We start from the raw sequence: 25,625 nt of genomic DNA on the forward strand, positions 1-25,625 counted from the left end.
TTTTTCCTGATTCTCAAACGGGACGCCTAAATGTCCTGTTTTTAAGCAAACATGACCCAGGTGTCCCGTAATTATTATTCAAAATATAAATGGTCAATGCAAATTCTATACTTTTCCTTACTAACACTCATTGGGAAGGTACAGCTGTGCCTAGAACTTCTGAATATTCAAATGAGAATTGAGTGTTTTGTGGTTCAAGTGGGAATTGAGTGGGAATTCTGAGTGTTCAAGTAGTTAAATAGAAATGCTGTGTTATCATTCTTACTCGTGTATTTTGTAAATTGAAAACACTGCTGAGTCCCAAAATGCAATGTGGAAGTCACCCCCCCCCCCTTCCGCCCCGTCGCCGATTCGTATGCGTCCCGTTTTTGAAAGTAAAAGTTCTGGTCACCTTGAGTTACATTGATTCTTGTGAGATAATACTTAAAGCCGGTAGACATTAAGACTAACTTCATATATTAACATTGATACAAGTTACATGATGCATCAGGAAAAGCCACATCTTTAGCAATTTGTATGTGCTTGTTTACTCCTCGTTAGCAAGTGAGGTGTGTTTATTTCTATTATTCATATACGTAACTTTTACCGATGCTAATAGATGGGGTTAGTATCAAAGTCTATTGGCTTTAAATGCCATCTGAAATGAATCGATTTAAAAGCCTGCCTTACTAAAAATAATACAAAATTTACCATTTTTCTTTTGCTTGTATATTCATAAGTGAAAGGAGATAATGAAATACAACTTATCACATTCCTAGATAATGTTATTCTCCAACAGAAACTATGAACCTAAACAATTTTCATTGTTGCCATCCATAAAAATTACAGTGTTGCCAGAACAACATTTACCCCAAAATCTAAATTAAGGCAGCGACTAGAGGAACGAACTCAACTGCATTTGATTACGTTGTCTTGTCTTGGAATCCTGTGAACAGTTTTTTAAATAATAATTGTATTTATTTTGTAATAAACAAAATAGTTTTAACATACAGTTGTTAAAATTAAATCAATATGTTATTTAAAAAATAGTTCAAAAGGATACCAAACCAACACGATACGTAATAAAATGCAGTTGAGTTCGTTCCTCTAGTCGCTGCCTTAACTTAGATTTTAGGGGTGTTATTCTGGCAACACTGTAATTTCTATAGATGGTACCACTGAAAATTCTTCAGGTGTATATTTTCTATGATTGTGGTAAATCAGGGGCGGATCCAGGACCGACTTCTGGGGGTGCGGTGGGTTGTCATACTGCTACCTTTAAGGGCTCCAAACTTTGGGATGGGTTTTATTTATATATATAAAATAAGAAAGTTTTCTCTTCTGGGGGGAAAGGGCGATCGCCCCCCTGGATCCGCCCCTGTGGTAAATTGCATTTCATTATCTCCTTTTACTTATGAATAAACAAGCAAAAGAAAAATGGTAAATTTTGTATTATTTTTACTAAGGCAGACTCATTATTGCGGATGGATGCTTTCGTAGGTCAGTGTTATGGTCCAAAAGTTATCTGCGAAAGTTGCCACGTTGCCAAGTTTTTGTTTAGCTGTAAAGAATCCTCAAAATGTATGCCATTATGTAGAATTTTCATTTTTCTTCACTTGTAGGATAGTTATCTGGTCCTTGGGCGCAATTTTTAGAATACCGAATCGTTTTATATATAAATGAACCACAAAGTACAAAAAATCATAATAAAAACAATATTCAAAATGTTGCTAATATTTCATTTACGAAGGTTCACAAAAAACCTTAATTCTATGAACTTAGAATAGAAACGAATATGCTGACTGCTGCTGTTTCTGGTATTGTTGCCTCTTGGCATTCTGTTCCCATTCTTCTATTGAACAACGTGTAAAAATGTAGTAATATTTTAAGATATAAGTCATAATACTGAGACCTATGAAACTGTTAAGAAATGAGTGCCTAGTCAGTATGCTTCTGTTTCCATAAATAAAATTTCAAGGACAAATCTATATTTTACCGCTATTAATCTGGATGTCTTGTGGTGTAACGTTTCATCTACACAATAATCATCATTATTATAACTCCCTCCCCTCATTTTTCATAAAATTTAAAGCAGTAGGAAATTGATCCGCTTCCTAGCATTGTATTTTAAAATGTCAGTAATAATTTTCTTATTTTTTCATTACATTGATGCTTAACTGTATGGGACATGCTTCACTTCAAAGAAATAACTTTTTTCTTTCTTGCATATATGTAATTTATTTTCAATTTAATCAAAACATTGAACAGTAACGAGTGATTTCTTTTTGAGTATGAAGGTTGGAGATTATTGGATAATAATAATAATAATAATAATAATAATAATAATAATAATAATAATAATAATAATAATAAAATTATTTTTTTTAAATGCAGTTCTTCTCCATAGACAAGTATTTCAGTGAATAGTATTATCATTAGCTTGTCTTGGCTCAGATTATACCGGGTTTTTTCATAGGCACACCATACATACATGCTCTGGATTGATTATTCATGCTAATTTAAGACTGTTTCCAAACTAGTGTAATCCATCAGTTCGTTAGAATGCACTGTACATTCCCTGTGTACTAGAACTATTTTCTGTCAATTGTCATCCTTCGAAACAGATAGGGTGTAAAACTTTTGTACCAGAAAGTAGATATCCCCCAGTGGCAACTCTTGGTTGAAAATCTCATGTCGAGTGAAGGTCGAATGTACAATCAGCCTATAAGAGAGAATTTTTGTCCTATACGTTGTCGGAAACAAATAAATAAATAAATAGAGATCTTAATACACATAGGAGAAATACAAAGAGAAACGACATAAATAACAAAATAAATAAATCAGAATCGTAACGCAAATAGGAGAAATACAAAGACAAACAATGTAAATGACAAAATAAATAAATAGAAATCTTAACACAAATAAGAGAAATACAAAGGCAAACGATGTAAATGACAAAATAAATAAATACGAATCTTAACACAAATAGGAGAAGTACAAAGACAAACAATGTAAATGTCAAAATAAATAAATAGAAATCTTAACACAAATAAGAGAAATACAAAGACAAGCAATGTAAATGTCAAAATAGATTTCATCCCACGTAGTCAGTCCAGTTTTGAATATGAATACTGCAATGTTGTGTCGTGAATTTTTTCTATAACAGTTGTATGTAGCGGAAATGAATTTCGCTTAAATAAGTAAATAAATGAAGTCAAATCCATTCCCTGAAAATAGCCATATAGTGAAGCATACCCTATATCGCAAAATGTACTTTTCTTTGTAGACAATTTTATTACATTAGTTAATATTTGGCAATGTGTAGTGAGTTAGTAAAACAGTATTTTTGCATGTTGCATGTGCAATATTTAGATGTATTGCAATAGTATTAGTCCAAAAAGAGAAAAAAAAAGACATACAATGTTTACGTTTTACTGTTTACCCTGAAATGTGTTCTTTATGTAGCTATACCTCTCTGCAATTTTATGTTTTCATTCGGGTAGATATTTATTGCTTAACATTGTTGGAATCAAACGCAGGAAAGTTAACCATCAAAACCAAAGATTTAACTTTTATTGTTAACTGTGTTGACAAAACATAACACAGCTACAGACTGATGTATGAGGTGTATTCAAAAAGAAACCGAGCTTCGGAAATAGTGCGCCAACCGCCAGAGTGAGCGAGCTGCTGTTACTGAGCTCACCTAGTGGTAGGTTTAGACAACAAACTGCCATTTACCTCGTTTCACTATGATTGTTAGTCGCCGAGCTACAGCTGCTGAAGTGAGCACGTGCACTAATTGATCGTCGGATTAATGATACACTGACAATGAAGGAGCTTGAAGTGGGGGTGGGGCGTGTGGGGCGACAGCCTCGGGCGCCGAAGTAAGGGGGCGAAAAAATCGGGAGAAAAAGGGGCAAAAGAAAGGAAAAATTACTTGGAATATATGTATGGGGGCGCCGTCGTATACTTTCGCCCCGGGCGCTGATTTTCCACGGCACGGCCCTGGCTTGAAGAACAACATATGTGTGTGGAAGTTTGCAACAAACTTGGCAAAACATTTATAGAGATATTTCAACTGCTTTTTAATTCATGGTCTCGTCATTCTAAAAAGGCACGCATGAGTCGACCAAAGATCAAGTTGATGGTGGTTGTGTTTTTTGGTTGGAAAAGCATTGTCCATCATGAATTTGCATCACGTGGGCACATGATAAACAAACAGTTCTACCTGGACATTTTAGCGCGGTTGAGAGGAGATGTGCGCAAGAAGAGGCCTGAATTGTGGGAAAACCAGACTTGGATGGGGCACCGTGCCAATGAGCCTACTCATGCTTCGCTTCACATTCGCAATTATCTTTCAAAACATCAGACTCCAGTTGTGCTCCCATTCACCCTATGCTCCAGACCTAGCCCCAATACTTTTTCTTTGTTTCCCAAACTCAAAATCGCTTTGAAAGGATGTCGTTCCCAAACCATACAGAAGATTCTGGACAATGCGACAAGAGACCTGCGCACTAGCCGAGAAACTGTTGCAGCGGGCTTTCCACAAATGGAATTAACGTTGGGAACGGTGTTGAGTTGAGTTGAATTTCAGTTTAGCGTCCCTTTCAGCAGCGAGACTATATGAGACGTGGACCTACTGATTAACGTGGAATCCGAACCACATGAACTCCCACCGGGAATCGAACCCGGGTCTCCCGCGCCAAAGGCGCGTATGCTAACCGCTTAGCCAGGGAGGAGCTCCGTTGGGAACGGTGTATTGCCAGTAAATGAAACTACTTTGACGGCGACAGTGGTTAGTGTTGTACAATGAGCAATAAAGATGTTATAGCAAAGGTTCGGTTTCTTGAACATACTTCGTATTCTAGTCAGCAAATCTTCGTCCACTTCCGAGACAAAAAAGGAAAAGGACGCGGGCTTAATTACAATATAAACAAGAATTCAGAAATTGAATTGTCTAAGTCATTAGTGGATGAACTTTTTAGGAGTAAATCAAAGAAAGAAATAAAAAGCGAACTTTTAGGCGGGGCGATGTAATTTATGAAAACAAAATGGTACAAGTTGGAGCAGTTATTTGTACTCATTTTCTTAGAAACCTACCGGACCATATTTTCTTAAAAATCTACCGGACCATATTTTCTTAGAAACCTACCGGACCATATTTTCTTAAAAATTTACCGGATCATCTTAGAAATTTACCGGATCATTTTCTTAGAAATCTACTGGACTATATTTAGGTCTCTAGAAAGGGGACATGTCTGGGTAAAAGAAGACGTCGGATAACCTTATTCTTGTTATTCGTCAGATTAGAAATCATGTCGCGGGCCCAATAGAACCTTGTAGGGGGCTGGATCTGTCCTGTCCTGCGAGTTGTAGTTTGCTCGTCACTGTCTAAACTATGTAAAAACTGCAGTGTATGGCAGCTTATCTGCCGTGATGTGAGTAGTTGAAGTTTTATGAAAGGAGTTTCCCGAACGTACGAACAAGCTATAAAGCTGTTATCTATCATTTATGTGGCAGATAACACAATGTAGGAAGGTATTGTTGTTTCTACATATTTAGGACAATTGAAATTGTAGGTACCTGTTATATAATGATCAAAGACTTAATCTAGTAAGCCACGATATTTTATGATTAACCGTATAGTTTCAATGAATGACCTCCATATTTATCAACGATGTTAAAGAGACTTCTATTGCAATCACGTTTCTTCTTGCAATATAACCTCGAATATTATAGAGTTAATGTTCCTTTGCGTAAAAACCATTAACCAATTCGTATGTATGAAAATAATGAAAAATTAGTTCCATGAAAAAAGGAGGGCTAATATATATATACGAGGGGGAGTCAAATGAAAACCATAAAAGTAGAAATAAAAATCCGCATATAGCGCCAGTGAGCTGTAAGTTGGCATGCCTGTTTAGGATAGTATGCCGGATGTCTCCTAGGTGGCAGCAGCCGGCAGATGCACAAACACCGGCGCAACAACAGTTCCAAAATGGCAGCCCTACTAGCCACATGCACTAGCGAGGAGCAGCGTTCTGACATTTTTAGGCGAATGAAGGTTCAGTATGGAGATGCGTGTTTGTCACAGCCACAAATCTATGAATGGTGCAGGAAATTTGCAAATGGTGTTACGTCTGTGGCCGATGCTCCACGCCCCGACCAGGCTCGGCGCGTAGTGACTCCAGAGACCATTGCAGCCGTTGAAGCCACAGGCGTAACACCATTTGCAAATTTCCGGCACCATTCATAGATTTGTGGCTGTGACAAACACGCATCTCCATACTGAACCTTCATTCGCCTAAAAATGTCAATCGGTTTCACACCTTCTCTTCGCAAAAACCGAATCACAGAACGCTGCTCCTCGCTGGTGCATGTGGCTAGTGGGGCTGCCATTTTGGAACTGTTGTTGCGCCGGTGTTTGTGCATCTGCCGGCTGCTGCCACCTAGGAGACATCCGGCATACTATCGTAAACCAGGCATGCCAACTTACAGCTCACTGGCGCCATCTGCGGATTTTTATTTCTACTTTTATGGTTTTCAGTTGACTTACCCTCGTATATATATATATATATATATATATATATATATATATATATATATATATATATATATATATATATATATATATATATATAATATTTGAAATATCACTGATCGCTTTAACAACAAACTCTTCCAACTATACTGTTTCCATAGAAAATACTAATATGACATCCTTTTAAATTCCTTTTAGGTAGATTTTTTGAATAAGTAGATTGATATTAATACTTTCAAATTAATTATTTATTTATATAAACTACCACAAAGGAACGTAAAGCAATGCACCATATTACCCTCTTTCGGGTTGAGTTGATTTTGAGTTTAACATCCCATTCAGCAGCGAGGCTCTATGAGACGTGTACTCTCTTTCGGATGGAACTACAATTGGATGAAAAAATGCAAGCAAAAGGGTAATTACTCACCACAGAAAGTACTTTCGGAGAATACTATTTCCATCTTCAGCCTAGTCAAAATTCGAAATGGATTTAAAACATGGGGAGAAATGTGGATGGGTAAAATTGGTTAAAAAGGATTTAAAATATGCGAATCGTAAATCTTCTTGCCGAACATAAACAGATATTAATGGTAACTTGCTTGTCATTGTTCACTGTTGTTCACTGCTTTCTTATTACCTTCCAGGCGGCTGAAATAAATCGTAAAAAAGACTGCTCCAAAACGCATTTATGTCTCCTTTATCTAAATTAAGTGTAGGTTTCTCAATTAAAGAAGCCTATTACATTCGTAAAGAGAAACCTACACTGAACGTACTAAGAGCTTTCGCGGGCTTAGTTTAATAACAATAAAAGCAAAAGTTTGAGCTCCTTCATTGTTAGATGGTTAGCGTTTTTGCCTTTGATGTTCGAAATTCAGTAGGAGTACATGTGACTTGAATCCCATATTCATTGTAGGTTCATGTCTCACAGACTCGTGATAAATGAAAGAGACGTTAAACTCTTAACAAAAAAATAAAACAGTTTGTTGGTAGTTATTTATTGCGTATGAGGCACATTTTGCTGCACTCTGAAGTACGTGATCTTCTTCAGAGATTACGAACGAAAATGTAAAGTTACGTTGTGTATGTCCGCATTATACTAAGACAAGAACATATCACAAAGGAAGTCGAGGTAATTAAATGATAAAAACAACCCAAGTTTGGCTACATGTAGTAACAGTCAAGCATTTAAACTGATACTTGGCTATGTGTAATAACAGTCAAGCATTTAAACTGATACTTGGCTATGTGTAATAACAGTCAAGCATTTGAACTGTTATTTGGCTACATGTGATAACAGTTTGAACTATGATTTGGCTGTCTAGTAACAGTCAAGCATTTGAACTGTAACATGGCTACATATAACAACAATCAAGCATTTGAACTGTAACATGGCTACATATAACAACAATCGAGCATTTGAACTGTTATTTTGCAAAATCATTCAAACTGTTATATGATTACGTGTAATAACAGTCAAGGATTTGAGCTGTTACTTCATTCATGTAATAACTGTCAAGCATTTGAATTGCTGTGTCTGCGTGTAATAACAGTCAAGTATTTAAACTATTGTTAATATCAGGCGAACGCTCTTACTTTCATTGGAAAGTGGTATAATACATTTTTCCCCTTTAAATAAATAAATATATAATATATATATATCTTGATTTAAAAATAAAGAAAAAATTGCAGAGAGGTAAAGCTCCCTTTAAAAATGCGTAAGTACTTAGCATGTTGATTAAGAATCTGTTAAGATATGATGTGCAAATTGTTTATGAAACACAATTTATGCATTTGTATGGGAATGTATTGGGTTGTATTCCATTTTAATTTTCAGTGACGTTTCTACTATAGGTAAAATACGTACAGTATATAGCAAATATATAAACTGCATATGAACAATAGATACAAATATGCTCTCCCACTTTAAGAGGAAGCCTTAGTTATAACGTGGAAAACTTTCTCGGTATGAAATGTTTACTTCAATAGTTTGAAATGTTTGAGAAATCTATATTTTTATGAGTCGAACACTATATTTAGTCTGTCGTTTGTGTACTACTTTCATGGGAACAAATAAAAGAAAAGAATATTTTTTTCACCTACTTTATTTCGCTATGCACACTTCTTTGATGCCGGGCCGCGGTGGCTCAGTGGTAGAGCGTTCACCTCTGTCGCGGGTTCGATCCCAGCCCCCGCCAAGTGAACTTTGTGGTGGACAAACACCGTGTGCGTGGGTTTTCTCGGGCTTCTCCCGTTTCCTCCCACTTTCTTCATTCCACCATTTCATTCATTACTCATCATCACCGTCTCCTTTAGCCTAACCGGCATAATCGTGGGACGTAAAACTCAAAGATTTCATTTCATTTTTACTTCTTTGATGCACAGAAATGACTTTGACATTCAGTATTGTAGGGATTGGAACGTTACTGTTATTTTGGATAGTCTGTTGTTAAACTATATTCTCTACAAAAAAATTGTCGAAAATCTGATAACACTGACATAACATGTCAGCGAAATGAACTAGTTGCTAATGACGTCAGTACAAAGGCATTGTCCGCAAGATTAAAATCATAGTGAGATTTTCCTACTCCTATAATTCTTGATAATTTTGAAATGTTCCAAACACGTACTCTTTCAAATATGATCCTAACTCATACAAAGAATAAGAAAGTGATTTGACTGGACCGGGACTCGAACCCGAAATCTCTGGTATACTATACTGATGCGTTAACTACTACCCCACCCAGACCACTTCCCGGGACAGCCAAACACCCTCTCACTACTGTAGTCTGAGTGGAGAGCACCGACTGCAGGAGTAAAAGGGTGTTGGGCTCTTCTAGGAAGCAGACTGGGTGGCATAGTGATTAACGCACCGGTACCGTATACCAGAGATCCCGGATTCGAATCCTGGTCCAGTCAATCACTTTTTTATTCTTTGTATGTTATTGAATTCGCACCTACAAAAGATTTGGTGTGTAAAAATAAGTTGTTTCCTCTTTTCATATATGATTCCAACTCGTTAGTCTTCTGAACGTTTAAAAGAAATTCCAACTCACAATTCTCATATATTTCGTACATGTGGGCAGTACGATGGCATAGTGATAGTTCGCTCAACTCTGGTGCGAAGGGTTCCTGATTCGATTCCCGACCACGCACATTTTGTGGTGGACAGCATCGTATCCGTGAGTTTTCTCGGGATTTTCCCGGTTCATCACACACTCTCATCCTGTCCTTTATCCTAAAAAGCATAATAATGGGATGTAAAACTAAAAAATTCATTTCATTTCTTAACTAACTAACTAACTCTATGGCCTATGGAACCCGGAGGTTCAATGCTGCGTTCACAAAAGCTCTCCACTGACTTCTATCCTTAGCTAACTGCATCCAGTTTCTACTTTGTATTCCAATCTCTGCGAGATCTATCTTAATATTGTCCTCCCATTTGCGCCTAGGTCTTCCTAATAGTCGTTTTCCGATTGGTCTTCCAGTCAAGACTTTGAAAGCGTTTCTACTTTCTTCCATTCTGGCTACATGACCCGCCCACCTAAGCCCCCTAGACTTGACGACCCTAACAATGTTGGGTAAACCATATAAATTATGTAGTTCCTCGTTATGAAGTTTCCGCCATTCCCCATTCCCGTTTCTCTTGGGTCCGAATATTCGTCTCAGGATCTTGTTCTCAAATACTTTCAGTCTATGTTCTTCCCTCAGAGTAAGTGACCATGTTTCGCAGCCATACAAAACAACAGGCATGATTATCGTTTTGTATATTTTAAGCTTCGAATTCGCGACAACAAGAGATCTTGAACCAAATATTAACACGAATTCACTGCTTTTAGTCGACATTTAATTTCTCCGTGAATATGATTTTCCTCTGTTAATATTGATCCTAGATATTTGAAAGTATCCACTTTATCAAAAGCATTATTTAATATTTTAACGCATCCATAATTTGCCGTATTCCGGTCCCGACGCACTTCCATGTATTTAGTTTTCTCTGCATTTACTTCTAAACCCATGTCCCTGCAAGCGTTTAATAAGATCTCTGCATTTCTTTCTATTGTTCTCCTATCATCCCCTATTAAATTTACATCATCAGCATATCATCAGCATTTCATTTCTTAACACATTCTTAAAACATTCAAAAATATTCCCATTTCTAATTGGCACCAAATCACAAATAAATAGCCCATTCAAAGATGCGTAATTATCTGCATTTTCACACGTATGCAAGATGTTTCCATGTTACGCATTCTTCCTCTTCTATCGTGTATTTCGTGAGCATTTGGATTTCTTGAACAAATGCTGCTAACTCACACATTTCGTGATCACTTTAAGATGTTTCCTTCTCGTGCGTCCCCATCTCATTGGCACTGCATTGTAAGGTGTTCGCATTTCGTATTCCGTGAGCATCTCAAAAGGTTTGAATCTTGTATGTTTCCTGGGCATTTCAAAATGTTTCTAGCTTATACATTTGGAGAACATATCAGTGTAGTTCTTGATCAAGTGCCGCATCTTAAAGGTATACGCGCTTTTAGTGTGATATTTAAAAGCGTTAAAAATTTTAACTTAATATTCTTATAATAAACCATAACACATACTGTTTGAAGCTTTGCTCTCGTCTTTCTCGGTGTGACTTTCTCAGTTGCGCTTGCTAAAAGTGGGACATGTTGATGCAATTATTTACTCTAGAAAATCGTGAAACTCCAGTAAAACCCTCTAAAAAATAAATCCTGTGGAAGTTCGTTTTAGACTTTCAAGTTACGATGGACAAAATTGATATTTGAAAGAAGCCTAGTGGTGCTATCTAAACGTTCATTTCTCTTACAAAATAAGATGAAGACACTACAAAATGATTGAATAAAATGCTATGACTGTCTTTATTATTACCTTTAGACATATTTTCAGCAGGAGATGCTAATTTTCCTTATAGGTTTTCGGAAGTAGTAGGATGAAAATTATATAAATTTATCCTTCCTTTTCGTTTTTCTTTTCTTTCGTGTTTTCTTGTTGTTTGTTTAGAGAAGAAGTACGTTTTAAGAAAACCAGAGGTTGACGATAGATTTCTATTTTAAGCTTTACATTGTCCCTTTCCTTCATTAACGATATCTCCTACATTTAAGGTTATCATATCGCAGGCTTATAAATATTCGGACCCAAGAGGAACGGGAATGGGGAATGGCAGAAACTTCATAACCGAAAGCTGCATAATTTATACCGTTTACCAAACATTGTTAGGGTTATCAAGACTGGGAGGCTCTGTTTGAGAGAGCTCATGTAGCCAAAATGGAAGAAAGTAGGAATGCTTTCAAAATTTTAACTGGAAATACAACCGGAAAACAACCATTAGGAAGACCTAGGCACAGATGGAAGGACAATATTAAGATTTCGCAGAAATAGAAATACAAAGTAGAAACTGGATTCAATTGACTAAGGACAGAAGTCAATAAAGAGCTTTTGTGAACGTAGCATTGAACCTCTGGGTTCCATAGGCCTTAGAGTTAGTTATATCACAGACTGCATGTGTTCTATTTTCTTTGAAATTGGGCGTTTACTATTATTTATAAGTATATATTGTATATATGTTATGAATCTTGGAATATTTGTCAGCATTCGCCTTCCCCCGCCCAAAAGAATACTAAACACTAAAACTAAATTCTTGGCGTAACAGTCCTTAGTAGCTAAGGTCTGTCGGTTAGCTTGTGACACTCATGCGTTGGGGTGATATCTGATTATCACATAGGCTCCCTTCGCTGTTAATACTACTTTTCTAGACCAGAGTTCATTATTTCTTTCTTTCAAGTGGTTCCCCAATCGTCCTCACTACTCTGGATAGACGTCGCACTGCCGACACCGTCATAGTGTCTAGAAAAGTAGTAGTAGTGTCTAGTAGTAGTCACCATCTTTCCCTATAAAAACAGGGCGTTTCCCCACTTTCTTAAGAAATTCAGTCGGACCCAATTTTAGAGCCCGAAAAAGAGAACGTCTGTTAATCCTACCCACATTTCTTTGAGATGCTGATAAGAGAGAAAAATAATGGAATACAACTCAAGGTGTTGCTAAAATATTCTTAGAATGAAATAATAAAATGATTTTTTTTTATTCACGAATGTTGCTTTGTACTTTAAAAAGAAAGAAAAAAATGGGGAAAGTGTAATAGTATGTTAGCATGTACTTAAATGTCTGTTCTCATTATTCCCTCTTTTTAAACAAAAAACATTTTGAGACTTGTGATGAATCATAAAATATAGTATATGAAAAAAATGGTATGACATACATAAATTGTATATTTATGTTTGTTGGGTGTTACTTGATGGTACACTTTTTTTTTTTTTTTTTTTTTTTTTGTCGTTGTAAGAAAAGTAAATTACCTAAGGCTTGTTTGAGCATGTTCTCCTGCATTGCTTGACGTGATTGTGTTTTGTTCTTCCATTTTTCCCTCAGACTCACCGACCACCCCGAATGAAGGAGAGACGACCAGCATTCGTGAGTATCCGAATCACCATTTCAGATGTCAACAAAAATAGGATATATAAAAAAACAGTAAAAATTAGTCTGTGAGAGTAATAGATTTTTGAAAGTCTCTGTTGTGTACGCATTACCAACAACGGAGAGGACATTGTTTTCTAAATATTTTTCTTAATGTAAAAATATTTAATTTTGCAGCATGAAGCATGACTTACGTAGTAGATTTAGAATTTATAAATACGACAGCATGTTAGATCAGTCACTAGTTTTGTCATAACATGGGTTGATTCACATTTATTCGAGCTCCCACCCCTTCCCCTCCAAATCCTAAACATGTAAAGGAAACATTACCCTGCAGCCAGTCAATTAAATATTAATTCATACTTTTTCGGTAGCTGCTGGTACCTTTTTCAGTGACTTCTGTTATACCTTTTACAATGACTTATGTTACTGCTAAATGGTGACATGCGTTGGTTCTTATCTTCTAGTAGAATTCTTCAGTTCAGAGAATAAAGTAAGTGAAAGTGTCTTGAGTGTCTTCGGTTCTCAAAACTTGGTTAAATTTTCTATCTATCGAAGGCGTATAGAGAAGTTAAATTAGTAATCACCAAACAGTCGATCGCGAGCTCCCAGTAGCTCACGGAAACATTTTCGGTAGATTACGTTAACGTTCCGGTTCGCAAACCTTGATTCCGTCACTGAGCTGATGCTAATGACACAGGGGCGCTGACGACAACAACTGCTCGTTTCTGGGGGCCGCGGTAGCTCAGTGGTAGAGCGTTCACCTCTGGTGGATGGGGTTTGTGGTTCGATCCCAGCTCGCGCCAGGCGAACTTTGTGGTGGACAAAAAACACTATGTGTGTGGGTTTCCTCGGGGTTCTCCCGTTTCTTCCCACTTTCTTCATTTCAACATTTCATTCATTTCTCATCATCACCGTCTTCTTTACTGTAGCCGGGATAAACGTGGGACGTAAAACTCGGAAGATTTCATTTTCATAACTGCTTGTTTCTCCCGCGCAACGGCCATTGTCAGCCTGATCTCACAATTGATTGTATACGCGTGGGGTTGTGCAGGTTATGTTTTTCGTGTGTATGTTAGACATTTGCTAACTTGCATAGTTTGATTTTGTAGTTACTAAAAATGTAAGTTAATAAACAAATGTAAGATTTTTAAAAAGAAAAGTTGATAGTTCTTTTGATTGGTAGCTCAGAAGCTTTATAAATTTGGCGACCTCTGAATTAAATACATACATTTTGTGTGTAAAATACAAATTATCTTGAAAATTCTGATACAAGATAATATTAGTCGCATAAAAACTAACTCTATACGAGGGATGCTTTTCAGTTGTTCAGCTGCTTATTGAAGGTACCTGAAAAGGCAATTTGTAATTCAACTTTAATGTTCTGCACAAATTTTATTTATTTAAAATCGTGTATACGTCTTCTAATAGGTAGAAAGATGAATTAATCTTATCAAAAAAGAAAAAAAGAAATACAAACGAGAACCTTCAAATAGTGAAAATACCTATCAACTTCGAAACAATTTTCTTTTGTAAGGCTAAGCCTAACATGGTTTTGAGAACTGAAGATTTCATTGCTTTTCTCTCTCTCGCTTTCTCTACGAGCAGACAGGTGCCAAAATACGTGTCACCAATTAGTATAAACAGAAATCATTAAAAAAGATATCAGCAACTACCGAAATAGTGTAAATTAGTCTTAATTCACTGGATACAAGGTAAGATTTTCTGTACTTTTGTTATTCAAAAATATGCATTCTATAGCATCTATGAGCAATTATCTTAAACAAATAACTAAAAGTTCATATGTTCCTGCTTAACTAATAGCTTTATAGTAAGTACCTCAACGTTTTGCAGCAGATATAAATGTAAGGACACAGAAGAACTTCAGGAAATAATTATGAGTCTAGCCGTGACTTTATTCTTAGTAGGTTGGTTAACTTAATGGATTAGTACTTGTTATTAATCTTCTTGTATAAGTAGCGTATATTTACGCATGTAAATTTCGCTTATTTGGAAGGGTGAAGATACAGTAATATGGATGTTAGAAATACGCAACCAGGAACAACCTTGCTTACGTTAGAACTTACTCTTAAGTCACCTGATTTGTTCCTCCTTATTAACTTTTAATATCCTCCTTATTAACTATCTCACTACACCTTACCCTTCTTAATATCTACATTATTGCACCTTACCCTTCTTAATATCTACATTACTACACCTTACCCTTCTTAATATCTACATTACTACACCTTATCCTTCTTAAAATCTACATTACTGCCCCTGACCCTTCTTAAATCTACATTACTGCACCTTATCCTTTTTAATATCAACTTTAATGCACCTTACCCTTGTTAAGTCTCGATTACTGTACCTCACCCTTCTTAATATCTACATTATTGCGCCTTACCCTTCTTAAATCTACATTACTGCACCCCTTACCCTTCTTAAATCTACATTACTGCACCTTACCCTTCTTAAATCTACATTACTGCACCTTACCCTTCTTAAATCTACATTACTGCATCTTCTCCTTCTTAAATCTAGGTCACTGCACCTTACCCTTCTTAAATCTACATCACTGCACCTTACCCTTCTTAAATCTAGGTCACTGCACCTTACCCTTCTTAAATCTACATTACTGCACCTTCTCCTTCTTAAAATCTAGGTCACTGCACCTTACCCTTCTTAATATCTTCATTACATCCACTTACCCTTCTTAATATCTTCATTACAGCCACTTACCCTTCTTAAATCTACATTACTGCACCTTAGCCCTTCCAAATATACTGCTGAAAGGAGCAGTGAAGCCCCGATATATACGCAACTTAGGCGAACTTACATTAGAAGATGGGTAAAAAGTGCTAATACAACGTCTTGTTCAGTACGTCTGGTATCGAATTTAATTTTGATGGAACGTGAATTCCACTCAGGAACCTGTTTTATTAATTTAATCGAATATATTTCGATGAGTCTTTTGTCATCATCGTCAGTATGTCACTGTTACGGAAATTTTTACATTGGTTCGTGTTATTAATAGAATAAAGCACAAGAAGGGTTGATGCAATTTCAAGCGTCACATAATGCATGACCTGTTGTTTACGTCTTACAATACGTTCAAGATTTTAATGACATGATCTAAACTTTACACTTCATAAATTTTGGAAAGAGGAGTTGAAGTTCTGTATTTCATTATTAAATATTCATCATTTCAGTTCGTTCAGTAATTTCAAAAATTGGTTACACACAAAAGCAATCTTGCAAAAATTTAGAAAATTACGTTGCAAAGTGGATTATATTTCTTTAGATATCATGTTTCTTTCTTTTTTTTTTTTTTTAAAAAAAAGTGTAATGGCGTTCCAAAATTTGAGATGTAAAATTTAGGTCATGTCTGAACGTATTGTAAGATGTAAAACAGAAGGTCACTTTTGTTGTGTTACACTCAACTTCACCAACCCTTCAAGTGATCTATTCTAGTTATAAATTTTCAGTTATAGTTTTTCGCTGCTAATGAAGTATAGTAGTTTCTTCTTCTTCTAAGAACTGAAAAATTTACCATTAAGAGTTCAAGAATTCCTTAACAGTCATGTATCGACGACGATGACAAGGAGTCATTGAAACGTATATAATTAGATTAATAAAACGGGTGCTTAAGTAGAGTTTAATGTTTGTATGCTATTGTTAAATATAAATCCTAACAGTTCATGTAATAATTTGATGGAATTTACTTCAAGAAATCAAAAGAGACTAGTTTTGAGAATTAGACTGTTGTATAGAGAAGTATTTTTTTAAATTGTCGTAGTTGTTCAAATTAAGGGAACTTTCGTTTTATTTAACGTCCCATAGTTATGCCCCATGGCTAAGGAAAAAGAGGGGGCATTTTCATGTTCTTATAATACTGCTCACAATGGATTTTCTCTCGGGGCCGCCGTGATTCAGTGGTAGAACATTCACCTCTGGTGCATGGGGTCCCTGGTTCGATCCCAGCACGCACCAAGTGAACTTTGTGGACGACGAACACCGTGTGCGTGGGCTTCCTCGAGGTTCTCCCATTCCATCACTTTATTCATTTCTCATCATCCCGTCTCCTTTAACCTAGCCGGCATAACCTTGGGACGTAAAACTTAAAAAAACTTTCATTTCACTTCATTTCGTTTCATTTCAGGAATTTTCTCTCTCGTTACTTTTAATACGGTAATATTTTTTTTTCTAAATTAAATGATACAAACCTTACACAATCGTATCCCATAACTTCAAGCTCATACTGTCTTTTTGTACCACCCTGTATGTATTTAAAAAATTTAATTTTACTCAATGAAATATGAACGGTTACCTTATGTGGTACGGTGTACCGTGTCTTATAAGACAAAGTTCGATCTTTCGAAAGCAGAAACAAGAGTGATATTTGTGCAAAATGTCGAAGGTCATATTCCATTTCTATGAGCGGTTGATATATTGAGAGAGAGAAACTCAATCACGAGCGTTGCCAGAGAAACTAGAGGTACCTTTGGTATTTTAAATGGCAAAGAAAGTTGAGTAATATATCGTTTTGTAATATCTATATAAGACCAAAAGATATATTAGGTGCAACAGCGTCAATATCCAGGACAATGGACATAAAGTCTGAGTTTACCCTTTTAGATCTCAAACTAAGATGATAATGGAAAATGTGAGGATACTCTAAAAGGACCGGTTAGAATACAAGAATTTTGCGCTAGAATGTCGTTACAGCCATCTTGAAAGCTACCATTTTAAGCAAAAGTCTGACTTTACCCCTTTTAGTTCCCAAAGGATAAGGTGGTGGTGAAAATCTAAGCGTATTTTGAACGAACCGTTTAGAGTGCAAATGTTCTGTGTGAGAATATAATGACAGCCATCTTGAAAGCTACCATTTTAGGCGAAAGTCTGCCGTTACCCTTTTAGTTCCCAAAGTAAAATGGCAGTAAAAGCTCCAAGCATACTTTAAACGGACGGGTTAGAGTACAGAGTTTTTTGCTACAACGTCATGACATCCATCTTGAATTCCATATTTTAGACGAAAGTCTGAATTTACATTTTAGGTTCCAGAGTAAGGTAGTAATGGAAAATCTGAGCATATTGTTAAAAAACCAGTTAGAGATACAAACGTCTTGCGCGAGTACATCTTGACAGCCGTTTTGAAATCTACAATTTTCGATTCAGATCAATTATTTGAATGGAAGGAGGTCATGTGATGTAGTCAATCGGACTAGAAAATTCAATTAAACAACGATGGAATTCATTTCAATGCAATCCCAATTAGTATAAGTGTCATTGGCCGGCAATGTTGGAAAACAGCTTGCTGTATAAGGTAAAGGAAAATCCCAGGATAGGTGGAACTTTCTCGGATAAATGTAGAAGTTAATTAGGGCAGTTACCACTTACTAAGAAAAGGTGACAACCAGAGGTGTCTATTCAATGACAGAAAAGCAAGTTTCTCGATATATTTCCTGCCTAAACGCTGCAGATTAAATAATCCATACATGGCCGTGTTTACCGGCACATAAAACGTACCCCATTTTATGTTCTCAATTTTGAGAGTAAAATGTTTTCGTTCCATATTATAGTTGGTTTCTTTCGTCCTTTCTTCCTTTCTTTCCTTTCATTCATTCATTCATTTTTATAATATAAAGTTATATTGTAGTGAGAAACATACGAAGTTAACAATGCTCAACTAAATGTACAGTCATGCGCATCTAGTAATATCTATCACTTGTTCATCCAGAGAAAATCATGTACTAGATACGATAAATAAAGTAAGTATGCAAATTGGATTTACTGATTCTCTGAACTGTATATACGTATTTGGAATGCTGTTAAACACAGCGTAAGCTAACAAGACACCAAACATAGATGTAGGAATACTTATTGGAATTGAAAGAATCAAAATCTGTATCGTTGTACAAGGCACATTCCAGTCAAAGGAAAGAAAGCATCGGTAAATGTGGTAATTGCCGTTGGATTCAGACTCCATTTGTGATTCGGATTCAAATCCCACTTGTCATTCGGATTCAAGCCCCACTCGTGATTCGGATTCGAACTCTGCTTGTGATTCGAAGGCCCATTCTTCATAACCTTAGTATTGCAAGAGAGAGAGAGAGAGAAATTGTGTGGGGCTGTAATCGGAATGAAAAAATCACCTTTAGGAATTAAATCGACTAAAACTTTGTCTGTAATTTCTATTTGTAATTATCTTTATTGACTTTTAAATACAGATAAAATTATAAAATATATTCAAGACCGGTGGCGTGTTTCTGCAATCCAGTTTTCTTGGCGAAATAGCGTTGTGGAGGATAACCTACGCCGTGAGGGGTAATGATCTGTCCTCCGAATTCAAGCTCCGATCTTGCTTTGGAGCCTACATTAATAAAAGGCCCCATCCTTCATAACGGTGTTGTTGAATAAAGACGCAAAGCACAAGAACTCATTCAAACTATAAAATATTGTCGTTCTTTGAATATTGTCGTTAAATAATACAAGGTCCATTAAATAAATAACCGGAAAAGTTGTATTTAAAAAAAGCTTCGACACAGTTCGTGCTTCTTTGTTATTCTTTGGTGGTGCCCTAGAACATATGGTCTTGGCACGCCTTCCTCGCAAACGGGATGCTGGGAATCAGTGAAATAAGATGGCAGCACCCTTGCAAGCTTGCACAAACTTGGAGCAACGGAATATCATTAGATTTCTGTTAGCTGAAGGGTTAAAACCAATCGAAATTTACCGTCGAATGGCAGTGCAATATGGTGAAAGTTGTTTGAGTCGAACACGTGTACGAGTGGGCAGATATGTTCATACTGGGTGTAACAAGTGTTAAAGATGCGCCACGCCCAAGACGCACTATCTATGCAGTCAGATGTTTTGGAACCTCACCTCGCACATACTTTCTTGAACATCAGTATGTCATGAACAATATAGTGGGCTGATCCGACACTAATGTTCATCTTTGCTGGAATATCACTCACCGTAATACTCTTGTTTTCCCGTATCAACTCATCAACTTTCGCAATATTCTTTTCCGTGCTGCTCCACGTTGCTGCAAACGTGCAAGGATGCAGACGTCTTGTTTCACTGATTCGCAGCATCCCGTTCGCGAGGCAGCCGTGCCAGGTTCATCTGATAATAGTTCTAGGATACCACCAAAAAATAACAAAGAAGCACAAACTTTGTCGTTTTTTTATATATACAACTTTTCCGGTTATGTATCGAGGGAACCTTGTACATAAATATCAGCATTTACTTTTATGTATTTAAGCATATATATATATATATATATATATATATATATATATATATATATATATATATAATATCTTTAATGCCGTATTGAAGTCCTTGGGCAACATTTTTCAAATATTTTTAAGTTTAATTTTAGAAACTTGGAAATCTTAATGAACTAACTGAAGTACAGTTTTGAATGATTGGTGCTTTCTTTGGTATAAAACGTTTTTTAATTCTTTTAACACATTTTTCTAACTGTATCACAATTTTAACGTTTATCATGTAGTTAATATTGATGCATTCCTTATCAGGGAAGGAAACTTTCTACATTATCTGTACATATTTGTTCAAAATAATAGTATTTTCTCTTTCAGTTATTAACGAAAATAAAAACATTGATGCTGCTTCGTTAGATTTGTATGATTTTTTTCTCTTCTCATGCAGATTTATTGGAAATAGAATCATACTGAATCTAGGCAATTAACACAATAGCAGGATACATAAATAATTTTCGTTACATGTTTTCATTAGCATGTACAGTCGTATTCAAAGAAACTCGATTAACTTTTTATGATCAGTTTGTGCATATAAGTGCCTCAGAAAAAAAATTTTCTCGTACAATGGCTTATGTGTGGAGTAACCTAATAAAACTTGATTGTTTTTTCCCGAAAACAATATAAAAGAAACTGTAAGAGATAATCAAACATTTTTCAAGTAACAGTACGAGTTTATATATATATATATATAATATTGTTCAATTCGAGTGCCCATTTACCTATATATAAACAAACAGAAAATCTTCAAGATTCGGGTAAGCTTCACATTTAAAATGTGCTAGTTATATTGAACACGACTGTATATGTATAAAATATATGTATAACAAAGGAATCTGAGTCAAGTTTGTTTTAATTAGCTATTAGAAGTAGGCAAAATACAAAATGAGAGTTAATGAATTGGAGTTTTTGTCGTGAACGTGTGACGCTTTCTAACCAGGAGAATACTTTCCAGTAGCAGTAAGAACTTGATACAAAGTTTAGGGAAATGAATCGTGTGTAAGCAAGTTCGGCAATACAACATACTAAACTACGTACTTTGCGACATGTTTATAGGGCAGCAACATTGAGAATTTGTTTCAACTTTAGCATATGAATTTTTGTCGCTTCACTGATACAATTTTTGAAAGCAAAGTATACTACGAATCACTTAGATAGCTAATAACCAAAACTGCTGCAACACACAAAAAGCTACGGTGGCTAGATGATCAAAATGCACTGAGTAAAATGCATGGAGACAGTACAAGGTCATATTTTTGCCGCTTTAAATGCAAATAATAATATTTAAACATACATCATTTTTGGTTCTTTAACGCTTCTCCTAATAGACTGTTAGTTTATTTTCAATTACCAGTTTCAAACTCTACATTCATGAAATGTACTTAAAATTTGATACATATTTATATTTTTTTCTACGTGTTATAAGGAAACAGTATATGACACTTCATTAATAAACATTAAACTTCCGATCTTGTTAATCGTGATCGGGAAAGAAGAGCCAAATGAATGTTAAGGAAGAACAGTAAATGTCCGTAGTTAAGCTACCGTCCTGTCACGGTCGCCACAATATATAACATGTGACTTACTTAACTTGGCTATGAAGATAAACGAGTGAATACTTCTTCATCTTTGTGTTTCTCTCTATATCCGATGCTAGTTAACACGAGCGAAAGCTTCATTTCTGTGTATCAGTGTTATGTTTTTCTAATGACTTGTTGCTCTATTATTTTACTTTTCATTGCCTACACTGAGATTCCTTTGTTCTAACTATATGTAATATATTATACGGGATAGTGAGTGAGTGTGTGAGTGTGTGTGTGTGTGTGTGTGTGTGTGTGTGTGTGTGTGTGTGTGTGTGTGTGTGTGTGTGTGTGTGTGTGTGTGTGTGTAATTAAACAATACGCGTGTATGTGAAAAGTGTGGTATATAAAAAGCTTTTTTACACAAAATAATTAAAACAAGACTAATGAAAGCAAAGTATTTTATGTATGCATGCCGTATATGTTTAGATATTGGCTGTTTGCTCGATATTGTAAAATCTCAGCAAATATATATATTACATATATATTTTGCATGAAAGATAGCTTATTTATTGCGCGTAATAAATCTTAGAATGGCTGCAGCGAAGTAAGAAATGACTAAATTAGAATAAAAGTATTCATATTTCTTTTGGCATTTCTAGAATATAACAGCTTATTTAATAGATATTGCTGTATAGGGAGCTTCAATTTCTTGTAGAAATTTAATAGCTTTAGATTAGTATCCTTTTTAACTTTTCAGTATAGTTATTCTACAAAATATTTAAACAAGATCAAAACTAATTATAATCAGGCAGTAGTTGTATATGCCTTTTGGGCATTGGAAATACGAAGATAAACCTATAGCTCAAATTTATGTATTTCTACATTTAAATTAAAACAATATAAGCACTAAAGAGAACACCAGTGGCGTAGCAGCTGCCCCCGCAACCCCCGCAGTGCGGGGGGGACCCGAGGTATAGGGGGCCCCGAAATCTTGCGATGAATAAAGATTTAAAGAAGTAGAACTTCAACCTTACTTCTATCGGCTTTACAACTAGGGCCCCTTCTCTATACTTTGCGGGGGGGGCCCGCAAAAGTGTGCTACGCCACTGGAGAACACATTAATATTAGATTGGATCCTTTATTTTAATGTACGTCTTCTGACATTCAACTACACACAGAAGCATGTGAAAAAGAATCGAAATAATGATCCGAAGACTATATAATGTGCTCAGCCGAAAACAGCTCGTTACGTTTTCTTCCTTTTCCCCTTCCTTTCTTAAGATTGAAAATCGACGAACAAAAAGCAAGTATATTATTTTTTTAATATCTTAGAAATGTTTTTTAACCTAATGAACTATTCAAGTTTATTTAATACTGATAGTTTTGAACAGCAAGAATATTTATTTGAAGCATGTGCTTCACGTTTTGGAATAAAAAGTCTGATTAGGGTCTCAGTAATGACAAATAAACGCTTGTCCTTTTGTGCCTATAGCCAAACCTCTCTTGTAACGATTGGTACTTTTATCAGTCATTTTGCTGTAAAATTAACTGGGAAATAAATGACGTGGCGAAGAAAATGTTGTAAAGCATTGATATAAACTAATGGTCTACGATGATTCGTTTTAAGTTTCAAAAAAATCCATACTGGACTCATTTGCTAATGTATTTTTAAAAAACAGTTATTTATTCACATGATATTTTTCTTATTAGAACAATTTGCTCTCGTTAAGAATAACAATACTACCATCTATTAAACTTACTGTTCTTAAAGAATAAGTATATTACCACTTATCAAAGCCTTTATAGTCGTAAGGAGCGGCCGCGGGAGTTCTCCTCTGGTGCTTGGAGTCTCGGGTTCGACCCCAGCCCCAGCCAAGTGAACTTTGTGGTGGACAAACACCGTGTGCGTGGGTTTCCTCGGGGTTCTCCTCTTTCGTGCCACTTTCTTCATTCCATCATTTCATTCATTACTCATCATCACAGTCTCCTTTAGCCTAACCGTCATAACCGTGGGACATAAAACTCAGATTTCATTTCATTTTTTTATTGTCGTAAGGAATAACGATATTACAGTTTATCAAACTTTTTACTATCGTTAAGAATAACTATATTACCACCCATGAAACTTTCTACTGTCGGTAAGAATAACGAAACATTCTTCTATTATTTCTGAGATAACTTGGACATTCATTGTAGGCATAAAAGAGTAAACTTAGCACCTTTGATAATTATTCTCGAGTTAGATGAGAAAAATATAAAGAAAGAACATAAGATATTCGTATTATATCTACAGCTTTATCCTGTGACGGTCGCCAATATGGATGTTATTGGTTTGATTTTATTGTATAAGGGCAAAGTTCGACTTCCTATACTATTAAAATCTTCTGAAATATCTTCGAGCAATAGCTTTGTGTTTATGGGACACTCATATAGTACGAATAGTACGGTGGCTGGTTTTATATTTGAAGTTTTTGTGTCTTAGTGATTCCTTATTTGTATTTGAGAAATCCAGTTTAAGTTATTACTAAATAATTTATAAGAAGAGAAATTTCTATCATAGATGGCAGTATGTCTGCTGTCGAACTCGTGCAAAGTAACGACTGCCTCGAAGAAGTGCAAGGAAAAGCAAATAACGTTATGCTATCTTCGGCAACAGTTGATCTCTAAAATTAATAAATGAGATCATAGTTCATAGGGTAGTAAAATTAGGTACTCATTATGTAACTATTGAAGGCAAGTACTTTGTTAATTGTTAATATAATTTTTGCTTCACCCCATAAGCGAGAGAAGAAAAACTGAATTATATCTGAAATAAATTATGAAATTAATTATAAAGAAACTCCGGAAAGAGCAGACTCGAAAAAAAGCATCTCACAAAATATTTTGCTTTCATTAGAAACGAAAGATAATGCACATTTTATTATACTATGTTGCCAATTATAAAATATTATAAAAATATATTATGTAACGTGTTTAAGTGTGGAAGTGTTTCTAACTTGAAAATTAATATAAGTTTTTTTTGCTCAGACAAGATTAAGTGAATATATACATATATACAATATATATTTTTATTATTTTAACAAGTTTGCTTCAATGTTTGTTTTATATGATACATGTGTTTGTACAGTTTTTGTTAATCATCCAGCTGAACATTTTGCAAGAATCAATAGTGTGCTACAGTGAAACTGTGTTTTTGTTAAGAAAAGTAAATAAATAAATAATTCATATACAAATAAATATCAAAAACAATTCGTACATGATGATTGATTTTGTTGCGTCTTTTTTTCTAAAATAAATGAACTTAAAAAAGAATCCTCATCTCATAATTAATAATGATTAAAAACAAAAATGCTTGTGTATGTGACGAAAAATTAAAAAAATCTAATTGGCGCTGATGTGTTTGTGGTCTGATTTTATTAATTTTATTGCAGCCTTCATGCTCTGCTATACTCAGGATGATATTCACACGGAAGGTATTGGCTGAATTTTTCTTCATGACAGGATTTTGTGACACTTTTTCCTTGCTGTTTACTATTTTTTCCTCTGGTAGTTTGAGTTTTTCCTTGACAAAACAAAAAAATATTTAAAAAAAGGACAAAATCAAAGACGGATTATCATTTTTTAATTTCATGTTCAAATATATGCGTATTTGCGTAAAAAAAGTGAGTTGTGTTCACGTTAGTGTATGTAAAAAGAGATAAATGTACAGTTCTGGTTTTTTGCATTAACTCTTTTCCATATAAGTAAGCAAACAGGTATCTATTAACAATATAAAACTATACCATGAAACCAGAATTGTTGTAAAACTAA

General features: G+C 35.3%; 1 protein-coding gene across 1 annotated transcript in view; it reads left to right on the top strand.

Annotated features, from left to right (window-relative positions):
- LOC145684280 (disks large 1 tumor suppressor protein-like) overlaps positions 1-25,625 on the top strand; it is a gene marked incomplete in the record, with an annotated part of 1,496,324 nt that overhangs the window by 1,440,904 nt on the left and 29,795 nt on the right. Inside the window, 2 exon segments of the mRNA XM_081756423.1 lie at positions 12,962-13,003; positions 25,247-25,288. Coding sequence (XP_081612549.1) covers positions 12,962-13,003; positions 25,247-25,288 — 84 coding nt within the window.

The sequence above is a fragment of the Thermobia domestica genome, chromosome 4, assembly GCF_964235325.1.
Source record: "Thermobia domestica chromosome 4, izTheDome1.hap1.1, whole genome shotgun sequence".
NCBI classification, from domain to species: domain Eukaryota; kingdom Metazoa; phylum Arthropoda; class Insecta; order Zygentoma; family Lepismatidae; genus Thermobia; species Thermobia domestica.